The following is an 18,401-nucleotide window of genomic DNA, read 5'->3' on the forward strand; positions in this document are numbered from 1 at the left end:
ATTCAAATCAACGAAACCTAAAAATACTATCGACTCCGCTTGTTTTCTTGCAACTCACGGGAGTTATGCATTGAAACCAGAAGAGAAGAAGAGAAGATGACAGGTAGTTTTTCCTTAATTTGAAACCGTAACTCTTCCTCATTCTTGCAAGTTACAACTCACCGGACTTCTTGCTCTCTCCCTTTTTCGGGATCAATCGACCGTTCTCCGCCGACTCCTTATTCTCTCTCTCCTCCCGAGTCACCGGCGCCAGACTACCACTGCTTTCCTCTCCGCCGACTCCACAACGAAGGTACACATTTCCTCTTCGCCTCTTACTCTCTCTCATTTCTAGATACATATAAGTATCTCATTTATATATTTATATTATAAATCTTTAGTCATAGATATACCTGGTTGGGGATATGGTGTATGTATAGGGGTAATAAATGTAGCTGGGATATGGTGTATGTATAGGGGTAATAAAGGTGTATGTTATAGGGGTAATAAAGGTGTATGTTATAGGTCTTACACATAAATAAAAGAAGATATGTTTAAGGATAACAAAGTTACGGTTAATAAAATTGGAGTAAGTAAGATTTTCAGTATTTAGATATTCTAGAATGAAAAATCCACAATAATATTTTATTTTAATGTTATTTTTATCTTTTATGTTTACTTAGTTTTCTTACAAATATATACATTAACTGTGACAATTTGGAACAAAATTAAACATGTTTCTATGGCTTTTTGTAAATTTTAGTTTCGGCACCCTAGCCCTTATTGTTTGTGTTCCGCCCGTGATTGTGGTGCTCCTGAGACCTGAAACAAACAACAAAGTCATTTGGAACTATGCCAACAAAGTCGAGATTATCATACAGTGTTACACCGGACTGTGGAAATTTTCATCCTTTTTACGAGCCATCTAACCTATTGTTGACTTCGAGTTAGATATTATCAAGAATATTAATTTCACTCCACTTCCCTGTAGTTATTAGTGTCTTATTAATAATTCATTGCTTTTTAGGGTTCATAAGCGGGAGCAATTCGATCATTTGGATAAAAATTACATCTCTAGGACGTTGCTAATACTAGTAGATTTCATAGGCATGTTTGGCTGTGCTTTATTGCTTTAGTTTTTAAAAGATTTGATTATCGGTGTAACACTGTTCGATAATTTGGGTTTTACCGGCAGGAAAGGTTTGCCGGCAAACAACATTGCGATCAAAACCATTATTTTTTTGAATTTTAATTTGTAAAAAAAGGTGAGTTCCGCAACGAATGTTGTTTTTACAATACTTTGGTAAATAAATTTCAAATCACCGCTATTCGGTAAATATTTTTCGAAAGTACTACCTTCTTATACAAAACTCGAGATTTCATTATTTCTTTTTAAGTTGAAATGACAAGACTGCCCTTTTTCCATAACCTATATAATAAACTTCTTAAACCTAATTTCATAGAGAAGCCACAATATCGCCGGCCGCTGCCTTCCTGCATACTCCGATGAAGAAAACAGGTACTCTGTTGGAGAACGTCCTACGGGTACAAGAAACCTACGGTAATGACGCTTCATCAGTCGACCAACTTGTCGACCGCCTCCGCACCACTTTTCCCAAATACCGTCTTTACAAGCTCCAACCTTTCACCAGAAAGGTGAAACAAACCCTCGCTTCCAGCAACATAACAGGAAAGAAAAGACGAATTGAGTTACATGAATCAGAGTCTTCATCCTCGGAATCGCAATCAGATGATGGCGACGAAGAAGATAGAAGTCCAGTTTTGACATCTGAGGATGATGTATATAGCCTGAAATCAGAACCGGAGTTTGATTTAACAAAGTCGAGACTTAGAAACACGTACAGAAAGGAAACCAAAACGGTTGGTTCAATGAAAGAATATACATATAGACGTGTTAAGGCACAAAAACGGAGCAACTTATCAAATGATGTTGATGCGAATGGAAGACACAATGATGATGGTGTTGATGCGAATGGAAGACACAACGATGGGCCAAGGGTTAAGGACTTTGGTGGAATGGATGATGTGATAAATATGTTGAAGAAACAGGTGATTATTCCTTTATATCATCCAGAGTTACCTCGTAGGCATGGAGTTAGGCCAACGGTTGGCATTTTGTTACATGGTCTGCCAGGGTGTGGAAAGTCAACGCTAGCTCGAGCCATTGCTATCGAGACTGGATTTCCATTCTATGAGGTTGCAGCCAGTGAGATGGTCTCTGGTATATCAGGTAATGTAACGTGAATAAAACTGTAGTATCAGGAAACTAGCTAGAATAATCCATAATTCTTTTTCGTTGCAAAAATTTCAGGTGCATCAGAAGAGAACATACGAGAGCTATTTTCAAAAGCATACAGAACAACACCATCTATAGTTTTCATCGACGAAATCGATGCAATTGCTTCAAAAAGAGAAAATCATCAAACAAAAATGGAAAGCCGGATTGTGACACAATTATTGGCATGCATGGATCAATCCCACAGAGGTGTAAAACAAGGATACGTCTTAGTAATTGGTGCTACTAACAGACCTGATGTTCTTGACCCAGCATTAAGAAGGACTGGAAGGTTTGATCGTGAGATTGCTTTAGGTGTCCCAGATGAAAAAGCAAGATTGCAGATTCTTAAAGTTGTTACACGTGATTTGAGAGTGTCAGGTGATCTTGATCTAGTGAAAGTTTCTAGGGCGACTTCAGGGTATGTTGGTGCTGATTTGGAAGGACTGGTGACTGAAGCTGGGAGTCTTGCTATGGCAAGAGTCATAGATGAAAGAGAGTTGGAACTTTGTAAAGGAAGTGAGAAAAATGAACGTTGGTGGGAGAAAGGGTGGTCTGTTGAGGAATTAGAGAAACTTGAAGGCGTGAGAATGTTGGATTTTGAGGTAGCAATAAAAAATGTTATCGCGTCTTCCAAAAGAGAAGGTTTTTCTATGATTCCAAATGTTAAATGGGAAGATGTTGGAGGTCTTGATACTTTGAGAAGGGAGTTTAACCGTAATATAATTGGGCCTATAAAATTTCCTGACGAGTTTGATCAGGTAATTAAATAATGGCACTTATGTGATCACTACTCTTGATTTATTTGGCCTGAAAAAAGACACAGTCTTTGTTCATACAACTTATATTTTCAGAAATGTGGACTTGATATGGAGATGGGGTTTTTGCTATATGGACCACCTGGTTGTGGGAAAACATTAATTGCCCAAGCTGTTGCTAATGAATCAGGAGCAAATTTCATATACGTTAAGGTTTTTCACAAACTCTAGTACTTGATATATATTTTTACTCGTGTGGCCATTTTTATCAATATTTTTTAATTATTTTTTCACTGTGAAGGGTCCTGAGCTTTTGAGCAAATATGTTGGTGAGGCTGAATCGGCAATTCGAACAATATTCAGTCGTGCAAGGACGTGTTCCCCATGCATAGTGTTCTTCGATGAGGTTTTCCTTTTTCAGATTTCTCTCCTTTTTTTATTATCAAAATTGGGATTTGAAAATTGAGATGGCTGATCATTTAAGGTTGATAGCCAAGTTCATGGGATTAATGTTGGTGCTTTGTTTATTGCAGATAGATGCTCTGACAACAAACCGTGGAAAAGAAGGGGGACACGTGGTCCAGGGAGTTGTGACTCAGGTTACCAACTTTTTTTATTGTATGACTAAAGACTTTTCCTTTTTTTTGGATCTAAATTAAGACCGGTCTTAATGCTTATATTTGTTCCCCGTTGGGTTGTTTCTTTTTTACTTAATGTGTTAAATAGGTTAAATTAACACTTAATATACAAGGCTGTTTCTTCTTTTGACTTAGTATGGACAAAGTGACTTAAAGGGTTTTAAGCATAAATACATGGCTTAATGTATTAACTTTTAAGACACCAACAATTTACCTATTTTATGTCCTCTTTTTCCTCCCAACTACTCTCATGTTAAAATTAATTGATGCATGTTGTGAAAATTGTTTGTTGGGAATTTTAGGGTGAAATGGTTATTGTAGTTTCATTCAAACCAGAAAAGAAAAGAAACAAACCTTATGTATGCAGCACGTTATCCACAAAGACATCATTATCCATTTAGCCATTCTACCCATAAAAGACTTAATGGAAAAAAGAAACAACCCCTAAGTCCATTTATTTAGTCAAAAAAAACAGCACCTTAATTAGTGATCCGGAGAGATAAAAGCTCTTTTATTTTCGCAGCTTTTGGTAGAGCTAGATGGTGTTGACCAACGAAAGGGCGTTTATGTAATTGGTGCTACAAACAGGTGTGACACGTCATCTTTGATTTTCTTTATAAATTAGTTTATTTATGACTGATCCTGTTGATTTGATTTTAGGCCTGAGATGGTGGACAAGGCACTCTTACGACCCAAAAGAATGGAGAAGCTTGTGTATGTGCCTCTGCCAAATCCAGATGAACGTGGGTTGATCTTGAAAGCTCTTGCTAGGAATAAGCCAATAGATGCTGACGTGGACTTGATTGCTATTGGTCAGAGTGAGGCTTGTGCAAATTTTAGTGGAGCCGATCTTTTTGCATTGGTTCGCATCTCTTCCATACACATGCATATGACAAATTTTAAGCATCATAAAGATTTAAAATAGCAATGGCTTTTCAATATACATATCAAACTATTTTAATTTAAAACTAAAAACTAATAATCATTTACTATATCACACAAAAAGTTCAACATTTAATTTGATGTAAGATATAATAAAAATATATAGTTAGCAGTTACATGTTCAAAATATTATGAACTAAATGCAAGGAATACTAATTTATTTTTGTTTTTTTTTTTCATCTATAGCATTCTACTTCTATTTTTTTGTTATTAGAGCATTGTGTGTTTCAATTATTTCTTATTAGGAAATTGTTCTTTAAAAAGTCAACTCATTATAGCTACATTTGGGTAGATATTCATATTACAGTGCTTTAATAATATATAATTTGGAAGAACAATGTTTTAATAAGAAGAACCGAAAATACAATATATGCTGTAACTGAAGATTGGGTTAAATGCAAGAAATAGCGACGTACTTCCATTGATTTGTTTATTTTAGCATCCATTTTTTATTTATTTCTATTACAACGTTGTAATTTGGAAGATCTACCCAATGTTTAACAATGTAATCCAAATGCAAAGCAATTATCATTGTTATAATTGGATTATTGGATAGATTTTTCAAAGTACATTGTCCAAATAAGAACATCAAACAAAATTGAAACTACAATGCTATTATTGGGTACGCACAATACCGTAATAGAAAGAAATGAACATAGTATGCTATAACACACAAATAAATAAAAATACATTGCTATTTCTTTCATTTAGTTCCCAAAAGATTTGCAAAGCACATTGCTGTTTCTTGCATTTAGTCCCAAAAGATTTTGAAAAGTACATTTCTATTTCTTGCAATTATCCCTAAAAATGCGTTAGAAGAAAGTTTATCAAGCCTTTTTATGATGTCAATACGCGAATTTTTAGCCTTGACGTCACTTTTTGTCCAAATTTCAGATGAAAGAAGCTATCATGATTGTTCGTGAAGAGAGATTTAACATAATGCAAGCTGCAAAAGCTAGAGATGAACCAAAAAGCTCATTACGTGGGTTGCCACATACTATTAAAGCTATACATTTTGAGCAAGCTTTGGGAAAAATCTCCCCTTCTGTCTCAGATAAGGTATGACCTGTAAATCATGCAATGAAAGTTATACCTTGTTCTAGGAAGCCTGTAACAGAAAGAGATTTACTTCTAATATGTGTGTTTTTTGCTGCAGCAAATACAATATTTACATCGACTATCAAAGACGTTTGGAGCATCGTAAATGTGGAACAAGTAGGGTTTATTGCACCTTATTTCTGATACTTCATATTTGATAATAGATAAAGCAGTTTGGGTGCTTTGACTTGAGTATGTTAAAATTATCGACTATTTACTATTTACATAGGTTGTTTAAAAAATAGAATCAGTTTTATTTTCACGGGTCAACAACCTATGTACCACTTCATACAACCTTATACACATTTTTTGTGGTATTTTTCTCTGGTGATTTTAAAGTTATTATCAAAAATTTATTGCATAATAGTCGTTTTATGATTTTGAATATTTTTTAGTAGGGTATTTGCTTTTAGTTATATATATTATTAAACGTAAGATAAATCAATGTTATAACTCAATCATACATGACTCACAATTTGGATAATAAAATGAATAAATGTTTTTATTAGGGTTTTAAGTCACGCGTTGCGGTGGGAGATTAAGCAATAATTTTTTTTATATAATATGTTCGACGTATTAAGATATTACAGTTTGAAAACATTGTACCTTTCAATTTTTTTCTTATTAAGGCATTACACTTTGAAAATAAAACATATTTATACATTGCATTTTTTTCCTATTTAGGCATTCAACTATGAAACTCTATATGATTAAAACATTGTACTTCTAGAATTTAACCTATTAAGATACATTTCTATTTCTTGCATTTTGGCCCATGATGCAGAATATATCCAAACTCTAAGTACCATTAGATGAAATCTGATCACCTGAGTCGGAGGAGCCTGACAGATGTGCAGTGCTACTGGTTTTAACAAAAATAAAAAATGTTTGGAGTGTATGTGAAAGATCAGAATGTATGTGTGTAAACGAAATTAAGCACCAATACAGAACATATGGTAAAAATCAATATTACAAGCACCAAATCTATCTGATTTGGTTGGTTGATAGAAAGAGATTCCACTCCTCAAAGGCAAGAAGTTTGATGCCCTCACCTCACTTCTGAATTCTCACCTCCTTACCTCTATGGCAAACATATTTATAGTTCCATTTGTTTATGGATTATAGCATCCTAGTTAATTTTTCTATTACAACATTGTACTTTCATTATCTTTATCTTATCAATGCATCTTACTTTAAGAAAATTAACCAATCACAACATTATACTCTCGTTTTTTTTTTCTTTTTGAAAAATATATTCAATCGTAGTAGTGAAAATTACATTTTTCTTGGATGATATTTGCTATAATTTGGTAGAGTTTTCAAAACATTGTGCTTTAATCAGAAAACATCATAGAACAGGATGACAAACATGAACTAGGTTCAAAACAAAGCCAAACCACATAATTGAAATCAAATCTTGGCCGTTTGATCAAAAAATCAATGATTAAGATTACAGCCGGTCACAAAAGTTATGGCCTCTTTCAAATTAAGTATGTCGGATGAATTTCCTAAACAGGTGAGTTTGGTTGTATAATTTGGTTCCGTTTAAATTCCTACCCATAAGAAACAAATCAAGATAAATATGTTGCTATTTCTTGCATTTAATTCTTAGGATAATGATGAACAATTTGAAATGTTTACTGATGTTTGTTCTCACATTCGAGAGGTAAGAGACTCTCCAAAGAAAACCCAATAACAAAATATCATAATGAATCAATGACTTCTTCTAATTAATCCCTCTTATTTATAATACCACTTTCTTCTTCTAACTATCTCACCACTAACTAAGCAACCGACTGACCACCTTTAATCTCCAAATGAATAAACCAATCACCATTCAGTAAGGAAGTATAATGACATAAATGCCCCTCGTCTTATTTCTTTTCACAGGAAGCTCATCAAATAACTAAGAAGCAACAGAAAGAGATCCACCTTTACTTTTTAACAAAAAAAACAAGATATAAAGAACATCGGGGATTACAAATTGAATCAAATTGAGCATCACAACTTAAGAGCAGCAATAGCCTCCGGTTTAAAATCAACTCTCATCCCCAAAACCCTCCTAACCTCAGCGGGAGTCAACCTCCAAGTCATAGGTCCCGAATTCTCCCCCCAAAAGTCCAAAATCTCCGACACCTTCTCCAAATTCAAAATCGTAGCCATTTTTGTCAACCTCGCAAACTTATCTCTCACAGTCCTCTGAGTCATCCCCGAGAAATGACTCACGAGGGCCCGCACGTCCCGGTCAAGTTGCAAACCACCAAGCTGACTGAATCTTTTTTGCATCATGATAAGTTCGAGTCTTTTTACAATGAAGTCGATTACCAAATGAACAAAAGAGTCATAGTTGTTGGCAGTCATTAGTGGTTGGAGCCACGATGTGTTGGTTTCGACTGCGTGAAGGAGTCGTTGGACCCACGGGTCGTTTACCTCGTTTTCCGCGTATTCTGATTCAGAGAGCTCGTAGGATACGGTTGCTACGGTGTCTAGGACTGGACGGATTCGGTGGGTCACGGTGCCTACGAGGTGTTCTAGACTGGAATTTAGGGTTTTATTGAAGCCGTTGCTCATTTCTCCTAATTCGGATAGACATGACTTGATTCTTTCTCTGTCACCTGGTGTGGGGAATACCTGATTAAGAAAACCAATGTAGACAATGTACTTACATTTCTTTACACATTATAGCAACATACTTACAAATCCCCAAAACAAAATTATAATGAATCCAACATCTCAAAAACTATTAGAGTCAAATCAACTAAAGAAAAGGTTGATGGAGGAAATAGTAATGTACTTTCATTTCTTTCTTCTACAGCATTGTACGTTCAATTTTTTTTCTTATTAAGGCATTGTACTTTGGAAAATCTACCCATTTATAGCATTATGATATTAGTCTTTTTCTTATATAGCAGTGAAACTTGCTTTGTATTTAGATGACATTGCTATAAATAGGGTATTTTTTCAAAGTACAATGATGTAACAGGAGGTAATTAAAGTAGGATGCTATAGTAAACATATCAATGGAAGTACATTGTTATTTCTTGAATTTAACCCTATAAAAATCCAGCCAGATAGCAATGGTCATCATTATATATCCCCAAAACAAAATAGGTTAAGTTTTTTCTCTAAAGATTTAGCAAAATAACCATTCCCATGTATAATATATTGGCAATGCACAATTGTGATGTCAACAATCTTGTCTCATGTAGGCAAACCATGTAGCAAATTAACAATTAATTGAGCAAAAAGATAGAAAACATACCAATCTTGGTTTTATCTAAATAATTATACCAGTTATATCAGTTCAAAGATTAAGGTTCATAAGTGAACCACATCTTTCATTTTTTGAAACTGTGCCCCAAAATTTAGTGGTAATGAAGATATATTTTTTTTTCCTTTTTGCAACTCTATCTCTTGTAATTGATGTTTTTTATGTGTTAACAGTTGATAGCATTTTTTTTGCATTGGTGTTGCTTGTATACTGATTGCACACCATTGTCTTTCTCATCAATTGAAATTGGTATGATCCACCAATATTTTCACCTCCGCTTTTAGTAATTTGATCAACTTTTAAACTGATTTTGAAGATAAACAACTGCACGAGTAGTTATATCCTTTCCATAAGTTGATTAAGAAATGATTGATGTGTTCTTGAATTGTCCTACTTGTTCTTTCAAATGTACTACATAGCTACCCTACTTGGTCTTTGATTGTACTACATAGTTGGCTTACTTGTTCTTTTCAAGGCCACTAACACATTAGTTGATGATAAAGACAAGATTGATGTGTTCTTTTAACTGTACTACACTTTTAGTTTACTTGTTCTTTAACTGTACTACATAGCTACCCTACTTGTTCTTTAACTGTACTACATAGTTAGCTTACTTGTTCTTTTAAAGGCGACTAATATATTGGTTGAAGATAAAGAAAAGATTGAGGTGTTCTTTTAAATGTACTACATAGATAGTTTACTTGTTCTTTAACTGTACTACATAGCTACCCTACTTGTTCTTTAACTGTACTGCATACTTAGCTTACTTGTTCTTTTCAAGGCAACTAATATATTGGTTGAAGATAAAGACAAGATTGAAGTGTTCTTTAATTGTACTATATAGTTAGCTTACTTGTTCCCTCCTGGCTCCCCTGAAGTATTTAGATAGTATGTTGGCATTCCATAGTTGTGCATTGGTAACATTTTGTTCTTTGACATATAGTCATTTTGGATGAAATTAACATAGTATTTTGTTGTTGGGATATTGAAAGATGAACCATTGCTATTCTGCTAATTTTTCTATGTTAGCGGATATGATAGCTTCTGGGATGTTGGTTCACTAAAACCTAAATGACTGCATATATAGGCATATAGCTAAGACTTCTTCATTATCTCATAAACAGGTAACAATAAGAATGATTGTTCATGAGAATATTCTAATGTTCATGTCAAATGACATTACATTATCGCATTTTTAGGAAAATAAGCTGGTTTTAACATATTTCTTGATGTGCAATATTATTACTGGTTACTTTAGTGGCTGACAGGGTTTTTTTATAGGGAACGAATCCAACCTATATTTCTTCAAGACAAGTATAATGAAACACACAAGATAGTGGTGAAAATGTAGGTTTAGATGATAAATACATACCTCAGCACATTGCTCTTCAATCTGATGTCTTAATTTCAGGGCATACTCACTGCTCACATCCATGTTATTCAAGGCGGTAGAAATATCAATTCCTGTTTTCTGCACTCCAACACCACCCAAAAACAGCTTTCCTCCAAGGTTAGGCTCCCTCATTTTCTGCTGCAAAGCATCATTATACTCACCACCCAGTGATAAGAGAGATGGAGGCTACTGTAATTGAAATGTAAGTGGGAGGATATAAATCTTTTTAAAAATGAATAATTTTATTTAAATGTTTAATTTGTTAGAACATGAAGCGCTAATTTCATGATTTGTGCTTTACAAAAATAAGAAGCGTCCTTTCTATGTTCTTAATTTTGGATTTTTGTTTGTAGTGTAAAGAAATAATAATATAATGTATTAGAAAAAATTATTGGGTTTTACCAAATAATAGTTAAAGATAGAAAAAAAAGTGGACCGATTATTCTTCTTTCAACCTAACTTTCATTAGACCTCCCCTGTCCTCCAAAACTTCTTGTTGTAAATAATGGAAGCTGCAAGCTCTTGTCGCGTACATGTTTTTACGTGGTAAAGTGAACCGGAAACACAGGAAACCGATTGAGAACGATCCCAATGTGGTCAAGATAAATTATTTAATTTAAGTTATAGCCCCCAGAATTGTGGTCAGTGGCAGAACATAGAAGAGACTGGGGGCCATGGCCCCCCTGTTTTTTTATCAATTAAACAGCAATATCTATAGAATCGGTGATCATATAAGTTAATTATTTAAAAGATTGTAACACCAGCCCTCATGTTTTTTTCTATTGAATATCAGTAATTAAGCTTAAGTTTAGAAAATTAGGAAACTTATCCAAGCAAAACTAATTTGACTAGAAAGTAGGAAATTTATAAAGTAACAATATAAAAAGTAGGAAACTTACAAAATAACCATATAAAAATACCATGAAATTAATTATTAACTTACATATTCAAATCAACGAAACCTAAAAATACTATCGACTCCGCTTGTTTTCTTGCAACTCACGGGAGTTATGCATCGAAACCAGAAGAGAAGAAGAGAAGATGACAGGTAGTTTTTCCTTAATTTGAAACCGTAACTCTTCCTCATTCTTGCAAGTTACAACTCACCGGACTTCTTGCTCTCTCCCTTTTTCGGGATCAATCGACCGTTCTCCGCCGACTCCTTATTCTCTCTCTCCTCCCGGGTCACCGGCGCCAGACTACCACTGGTTTCCTCTCCGCCGACTCCACAACGAAGGTACACATTTCCTCTTCGCCTCTTACTCTCTCTCATTTCTAGATACATATAAGTATCTCATTTATATATTTATATTATAAATCTTTAGTCATAGATATACCTGGTTGGGGATATGGTGTATGTATAGGGGTAATAAATGTAGCTGGGATATGGTGTATGTATAGGGGTAATAAAGGTGTATGTTATAGGGGTAATAAAGGTGTATGTTATAGGTCTTACACATAAATAAAAGAAGATATGTTTAAGGATAACAAAGTTACGGTTAATAAAATTGGAGTAAGTAAGATTTTCAGTATTTAGATATTCTAGAATGAAAAATCCACAATAATATTTTATTTTAATGTTATTTTTATCTTTTATGCTTACTTAGTTTTCTTACAAATATATACATTAACTGTGACAATTTGGAACAAAATTAAACATGTTTCTATGGCTTTTTGTAAATTTTAGTTTCGGCACCCTAGCCCTTATTGTTTGTGTTCCGCCCGTGATTGTGGTGCTCCTGAGACCTGAAACAAACAACAAAGTCATTTGGAACTATGCCAACAAAGTCGAGATTATCATACAGTGTTACACCGGACTGTGGAAATTTTCATCCTTTTTACGAGCCATCTAACCTATTGTTGACTTCGAGTTAGATATTATCAAGAATATTAATTTCACTCCACTTCCCTGTAGTTATTAGTGTCTTATTAATAATTCATTGCTTTTTAGGGTTCATAAGCGGGAGCAATTCGATCATTTGGATAAAAATTACATCTCTAGGACGTTGCTAATACTAGTAGATTTCATAGGCATGTTTGGCTGTGCTTTATTGCTTTAGTTTTTAAAAGATTTGATTATCGGTGTAACACTGTTCGATAATTTGGGTTTTACCGGCAGGAAAGGTTTGCCGGCAAACAACATTGCGATCAAAGCCATTATTTTTTTGAATTTTAATTTGTAAAAAAAGGTGAGTTCCACAACGAATATTGTTTTTACAATACTTTGGTAAATAAATTTCAAATCACCGCTATTCGGTAAATATTTTTCGAAAGTACTACCTTCTTATACAAAACTCCAGATTTCATTATTTCTTTGTAAGTTGAAATGACAAGACTGCCCTTTTTCCATAACCTATATAATAAACTTCTTAAACCTAATTTCATAGAGAAGCCACAATATCGCCGGCCGCTGCCTTCCTGCATACTCCGATGAAGAAAACAGGTACTCTGTTGGAGAACGTCCTACGGGTACAAGAAACCTACGGTAATGACGCTTCATCAGTCGACCAACTTGTCGACGGCCTCCGCACCACTTTTCCCAAATACCGTCTTTACAAGCTCCAACCTTTCACCAGAAAGGTGAAACAAACCCTAGCTTCCAGCAACATAACAGGAAAGAAAAGACGAATTGAGTTACATGAATCAGAGTCTTCATACTCGGAATCGCAATCAGATGATGGCGACGAAGAAGATAGAAGTCCAGTTTTGACATCTGAGGATGATGTATATGGCCTGAAATCAGAACCGGAGTTTGATTTAACAAAGTCGAGACTTAGAAACACGTACAGAAAGGAAACCAAAACGGTTGGTTCAATGAAAGAATATACATATAGACGTGTTAAGGCACAAAAACGGAGCAACTTATCAAATGATGTTGATGCGAATGGAAGACACAATGATGATGGTGTTGATGCGAATGAAAGACACAACGATGGGCCAAGGTTTAAGGACTTTGGTGGAATGGATGATGTGGTAAATATGTTGAAGAAACAGGTGATTATTCCTTTATATCATCCAGAGTTACCTCGTAGGCATGGAGTTAGGCCAACGGTTGGCATTTTGTTACATGGTCCGCCAGGGTGTGGAAAGTCAACGCTAGCTCGAGCCATTGCTAACGAGACTGGATTTCCATTCTATGAGGTTGCAGCCAGTGAGATGGTCTCTGGTATATCAGGTAATGTAACGTGAATAAAACTGTAGTATCAGGAAACTAGCTAGAATAATCCATAATTCTTTTTCGTTGCAAAAATTTCAGGTGCATCAGAAGAGAACATACGAGAGCTATTTTCAAAAGCATACAGAACAACACCATCTATAGTTTTCATCGACGAAATCGATGCAATTGCTTCAAAAAGAGAAAATCATCAAACAAAAATGGAAAGCCGGATTGTGACACAATTATTGGCATGCATGGATCAATCCCACAGAGGTGTAAAACAAGGATACGTCTTAGTAATTGGTGCTACTAACAGACCTGATGTTCTTGACCCAGCATTAAGAAGGACTGGAAGGTTTGATCGTGAGATTGCTTTAGGTGTCCCAGATGAAAAAGCAAGATTGCAGATTCTTAAAGTTGTTACACGTGATTTGAGAGTGTCAGGTGATCTTGATCTAGTGAAAGTTTCTAGGGCGACTTCAGGGTATGTTGGTGCTGATTTGGAAGGACTGGTGACTGAAGCTGGGAGTCTTGCTATGGCAAGAGTCATAGATGAAAGAGAGTTGGAACTTTGTAAAGGAAGTGAGAAAAATGAACGTTGGTGGGAGAAAGGGTGGTCTGTTGAGGAATTAGAGAAACTTGAAGGCGTGAGAATGTTGGATTTTGAGGTAGCAATAAAAAATGTTATCGCGTCTTCCAAAAGAGAAGGTTTTTCTATGATTCCAAATGTTAAATGGGAAGATGTTGGAGGTCTTGATACTTTGAGAAGGGAGTTTAACCGTAATATAATTGGGCCTATAAAATTTCCTGACGAGTTTGATCAGGTAATTAAATAATGGCACTTATGTGATCACTACTCTTGATTTATTTGGCCTGAAAAAAGACACAGTCTTTGTTCATACAACTTATATTTTCAGAAATGTGGACTTGATATGGAGATGGGGTTTTTGCTATATGGACCACCTGGTTGTGGGAAAACATTAATTGCCCAAGCTGTTGCTAATGAATCAGGAGCAAATTTCATATACGTTAAGGTTTTTCACAAACTCTAGTACTTGATATATATTTTTACTCGTGTGGCCATTTTTATCAATATTTTTTAATTATTTTTTCACTGTGAAGGGTCCTGAGCTTTTGAGCAAATATGTTGGTGAGGCTGAATCGGCAATTCGAACAATATTCAGTCGTGCAAGGACGTGTTCCCCATGCATAGTGTTCTTCGATGAGGTTTTCCTTTTTCAGATTTCTCTCCTTTTTTTATTATCAAAATTGGGATTTGAAAATTGAGATGGCTGATCATTTAAGGTTGATAGCCAAGTTCATGGGATTAATGTTGGTGCTTTGTTTATTGCAGATAGATGCTCTGACAACAAACCGTGGAAAAGAAGGGGGACACGTGGTCCAGGGAGTTGTGACTCAGGTTACCAACTTTTTTTATTGTATGACTAAAGACTTTTCCTTTTTTTTGGATCTAAATTAAGACCGGTCTTAATGCTTATATTTGTTCCCCGTTGGGTTGTTTCTTTTTTACTTAATGTGTTAAATAGGTTAAATTAACACTTAATATACAAGGCTGTTTCTTCTTTTGACTTAGTATGGACAAAGTGACTTAAAGGGTTTTAAGCATAAATACATGGCTTAATGTATTAACTTTTAAGACACCAACAATTTACCTATTTTATGTCCTCTTTTTCCTCCCAACTACTCTCATGTTAAAATTAATTGATGCATGTTGTGAAAATTGTTTGTTGGGAATTTTAGGGTGAAATGGTTATTGTAGTTTCATTCAAACCAGAAAAGAAAAGAAACAAACCTTATGTATGCAGCACGTTATCCACAAAGACATCATTATCCATTTAGCCATTCTACCCATAAAAGACTTAATGGAAAAAAGAAACAACCCCTAAGTCCATTTATTTAGTCAAAAAAAACAGCACCTTAATTAGTGATCCGGAGAGATAAAAGCTCTTTTATTTTCGCAGCTTTTGGTAGAGCTAGATGGTGTTGACCAACGAAAGGGCGTTTATGTAATTGGTGCTACAAACAGGTGTGACACGTCATCTTTGATTTTCTTTATAAATTAGTTTATTTATGACTGATCCTGTTGATTTGATTTTAGGCCTGAGATGGTGGACAAGGCACTCTTACGACCCAAAAGAATGGAGAAGCTTGTGTATGTGCCTCTGCCAAATCCAGATGAACGTGGGTTGATCTTGAAAGCTCTTGCTAGGAATAAGCCAATAGATGCTGACGTGGACTTGATTGCTATTGGTCAGAGTGAGGCTTGTGCAAATTTTAGTGGAGCCGATCTTTTTGCATTGGTTCGCATCTCTTCCATACACATGCATATGACAAATTTTAAGCATCATAAAGATTTAAAATAGCAATGGCTTTTCAATATACATATCAAACTATTTTAATTTAAAACTAAAAACTAATAATCATTTACTATATCACACAAAAAGTTCAACATTTAATTTGATGTAAGATATAATAAAAATATATAGTTAGCAGTTACATGTTCAAAATATTATGAACTAAATGCAAGGAATACTAATTTATTTTTGTTTTTTTTTTTCATCTATAGCATTCTACTTCTATTTTTTTGTTATTAGAGCATTGTGTGTTTCAATTATTTCTTATTAGGAAATTGTTCTTTAAAAAGTCAACTCATTATAGCTACATTTGGGTAGATATTCATATTACAGTGCTTTAATAATATATAATTTGGAAGAACAATGTTTTAATAAGAAGAACCGAAAATACAATATATGCTGTAACTGAAGATTGGGTTAAATGCAAGAAATAGCGACGTACTTCCATTGATTTGTTTATTTTAGCATCCATTTTTTATTTATTTCTATTACAACGTTGTAATTTGGAAGATCTACCCAATGTTTAACAATGTAATCCAAATGCAAAGCAATTATCATTGTTATAATTGGATTATTGGATAGATTTTTCAAAGTACATTGTCCAAATAAGAACATCAAACAAAATTGAAACTACAATGCTATTATTGGGTACGCACAATACCGTAATAGAAAGAAATGAACATAGTATGCTATAACACACAAATAAATAAAAATACATTGCTATTTCTTTCATTTAGTTCCCAAAAGATTTGCAAAGCACATTGCTGTTTCTTGCATTTAGTCCCAAAAGATTTTGAAAAGTACATTTCTATTTCTTGCAATTATCCCTAAAAATGCGTTAGAAGAAAGTTTATCAAGCCTTTTTATGATGTCAATACGCGAATTTTTAGCCTTGACGTCACTTTTTGTCCAAATTTCAGATGAAAGAAGCTATCATGATTGTTCGTGAAGAGAGATTTAACATAATGCAAGCTGCAAAAGCTAGAGATGAACCAAAAAGCTCATTACGTGGGTTGCCACATACTATTAAAGCTATACATTTTGAGCAAGCTTTGGGAAAAATCTCCCCTTCTGTCTCAGATAAGGTATGACCTGTAAATCATGCAATGAAAGTTATACCTTGTTCTAGGAAGCCTGTAACAGAAAGAGATTTACTTCTAATATGTGTGTTTTTTGCTGCAGCAAATACAATATTTACATCGACTATCAAAGACGTTTGGAGCATCGTAAATGTGGAACAAGTAGGGTTTATTGCACCTTATTTCTGATACTTCATATTTGATAATAGATAAAGCAGTTTGGGTGCTTTGACTTGAGTATGTTAAAATTATCGACTATTTACTATTTACATAGGTTGTTTAAAAAATAGAATCAGTTTTATTTTCACGGGTCAACAACCTATGTACCACTTCATACAACCTTATACACATTTTTTGTGGTATTTTTCTCTGGTGATTTTAAAGTTATTATCAAAAATTTATTGCATAATAGTCGTTTTATGATTTTGAATATTTTTTAGTAGGGTATTTGCTTTTAGTTATATATATTATTAAACGTAAGATAAATCAATGTTATAACTCAATCATACATGACTCACAATTTGGATAATAAAATGAATAAATGTTTTTATTAGGGTTTTAAGTCACGCGTTGCGGTGGGAGATTAAGCAATAATTTTTTTTATATAATATGTTCGACGTATTAAGATATTACAGTTTGAAAACATTGTACCTTTCAATTTTTTTCTTATTAAGGCATTACACTTTGAAAATAAAACATATTTATACATTGCATTTTTTTCCTATTTAGGCATTCAACTATGAAACTCTATATGATTAAAACATTGTACTTCTAGAATTTAACCTATTAAGATACATTTCTATTTCTTGCATTTTGGCCCATGATGCAGAATATATCCAAACTCTAAGTACCATTAGATGAAATCTGATCACCTGAGTCGGAGGAGCCTGACAGATGTGCAGTGCTACTGGTTTTAACAAAAATAAAAAATGTTTGGAGTGTATGTGAAAGATCAGAATGTATGTGTGTAAACGAAATTAAGCACCAATACAGAACATATGGTAAAAATCAATATTACAAGCACCAAATCTATCTGATTTGGTTGGTTGATAGAAAGAGATTCCACTCCTCAAAGGCAAGAAGTTTGATGCCCTCACCTCACTTCTGAATTCTCACCTCCTTACCTCTATGGCAAACATATTTATAGTTCCATTTGTTTATGGATTATAGCATCCTAGTTAATTTTTCTATTACAACATTGTACTTTCATTATCTTTATCTTATCAATGCATCTTACTTTAAGAAAATTAACCAATCACAACATTATACTCTCGTTTTTTTTTTCTTTTTGAAAAATATATTCAATCGTAGTAGTGAAAATTACATTTTTCTTGGATGATATTTGCTATAATTTGGTAGAGTTTTCAAAACATTGTGCTTTAATCAGAAAACATCATAGAACAGGATGACAAACA

At 34.1% G+C, this 18,401-nt stretch overlaps 2 protein-coding genes and 1 pseudogene across 5 annotated transcripts; 2 read left to right on the top strand and 1 right to left on the bottom strand.

Annotated features, from left to right (window-relative positions):
* Nucleotides 1-262: 262 nt before the first annotated feature.
* On the top strand, nt 263-6,890 carry LOC145105794 (cell division control protein 48 homolog C-like). 2 transcript variants are annotated; one of them, XM_079042872.1, is made up of 11 exons: nt 263-292; nt 1,443-2,230; nt 2,312-3,036; nt 3,130-3,246; nt 3,335-3,439; nt 3,567-3,632; nt 4,195-4,259; nt 4,332-4,533; nt 5,508-5,672; nt 5,770-5,828; nt 6,496-6,890. In XM_079042872.1, the coding sequence occupies exons 2-10, from the start codon at nt 1,486-1,488 to the stop codon at nt 5,815-5,817; spliced, it is 2,238 nt and encodes a 745-aa protein (XP_078898998.1). In that variant the 5' UTR covers nt 263-292; nt 1,443-1,485; the 3' UTR covers nt 5,818-5,828; nt 6,496-6,890. The 2 variants fall into 2 exon arrangements, with proteins under 2 accessions (XP_078898998.1, XP_078898997.1); XM_079042871.1 differs by lacking the exon at nt 6,496-6,890 and having other exon boundaries at nt 5,770-6,075.
* An 822-nt stretch (nt 6,891-7,712) lies between these two features.
* On the bottom strand, nt 7,713-10,507 carry LOC145104682 (conserved oligomeric Golgi complex subunit 4 pseudogene; annotated as a pseudogene).
* Nucleotides 9,833-18,210, top strand: LOC145105799 (cell division control protein 48 homolog C-like). 3 transcript variants are annotated; one of them, XM_079042878.1, is made up of 13 exons: nt 9,833-10,106; nt 10,264-10,329; nt 10,394-11,612; nt 12,763-13,550; nt 13,632-14,356; nt 14,450-14,566; nt 14,655-14,759; nt 14,887-14,952; nt 15,515-15,579; nt 15,652-15,853; nt 16,828-16,992; nt 17,090-17,148; nt 17,816-18,210. In XM_079042878.1, the coding sequence occupies exons 4-12, from the start codon at nt 12,806-12,808 to the stop codon at nt 17,135-17,137; spliced, it is 2,238 nt and encodes a 745-aa protein (XP_078899004.1). In that variant the 5' UTR covers nt 9,833-10,106; nt 10,264-10,329; nt 10,394-11,612; nt 12,763-12,805; the 3' UTR covers nt 17,138-17,148; nt 17,816-18,210. The 3 variants fall into 3 exon arrangements, with proteins under 3 accessions (XP_078899004.1, XP_078899002.1, XP_078899003.1); XM_079042876.1 differs by lacking the exon at nt 17,816-18,210 and having other exon boundaries at nt 17,090-17,395; XM_079042877.1 differs by lacking the exon at nt 17,816-18,210 and having other exon boundaries at nt 9,850-9,899; nt 17,090-17,395.
* The last annotated feature ends 191 nt before the right edge of the window (nt 18,211-18,401 follow it).

The sequence above is a fragment of the Lactuca virosa genome, chromosome 4 (genome assembly GCF_052849685.1).
Source record: "Lactuca virosa cultivar CGN04683 chromosome 4, Lactuca_virosa_CGN04683_v6, whole genome shotgun sequence".
Lineage (NCBI taxonomy): Eukaryota > Viridiplantae > Streptophyta > Magnoliopsida > Asterales > Asteraceae > Lactuca > Lactuca virosa.

What these genes read in the sequence shown, in the direction of transcription:
- LOC145105794 (XM_079042872.1), top strand. Translation starts at nt 1,486, where the DNA reads ATGAAGAAAACAGGTACTCTGTTGGAGAACGTCCTACGGGTACAAGAA. An exon ending in GCATAGTGTTCTTCGATGAG is followed by an intron (nt 3,440 to 3,566) that starts GTTTTCCTTTTT and finishes TGTTTATTGCAG; the next exon opens with ATAGATGCTCTGACAACAAA. An exon ending in GTAATTGGTGCTACAAACAG is followed by an intron (nt 4,260 to 4,331) that starts GTGTGACACGTC and finishes ATTTGATTTTAG; the next exon opens with GCCTGAGATGGTGGACAAGG.
- LOC145105799 (XM_079042878.1), top strand. Translation starts at nt 12,806, where the DNA reads ATGAAGAAAACAGGTACTCTGTTGGAGAACGTCCTACGGGTACAAGAA. An exon ending in GATGGTCTCTGGTATATCAG is followed by an intron (nt 13,551 to 13,631) that starts GTAATGTAACGT and finishes CAAAAATTTCAG; the next exon opens with GTGCATCAGAAGAGAACATA. An exon ending in TCCAGGGAGTTGTGACTCAG is followed by an intron (nt 14,953 to 15,514) that starts GTTACCAACTTT and finishes TTATTTTCGCAG; the next exon opens with CTTTTGGTAGAGCTAGATGG.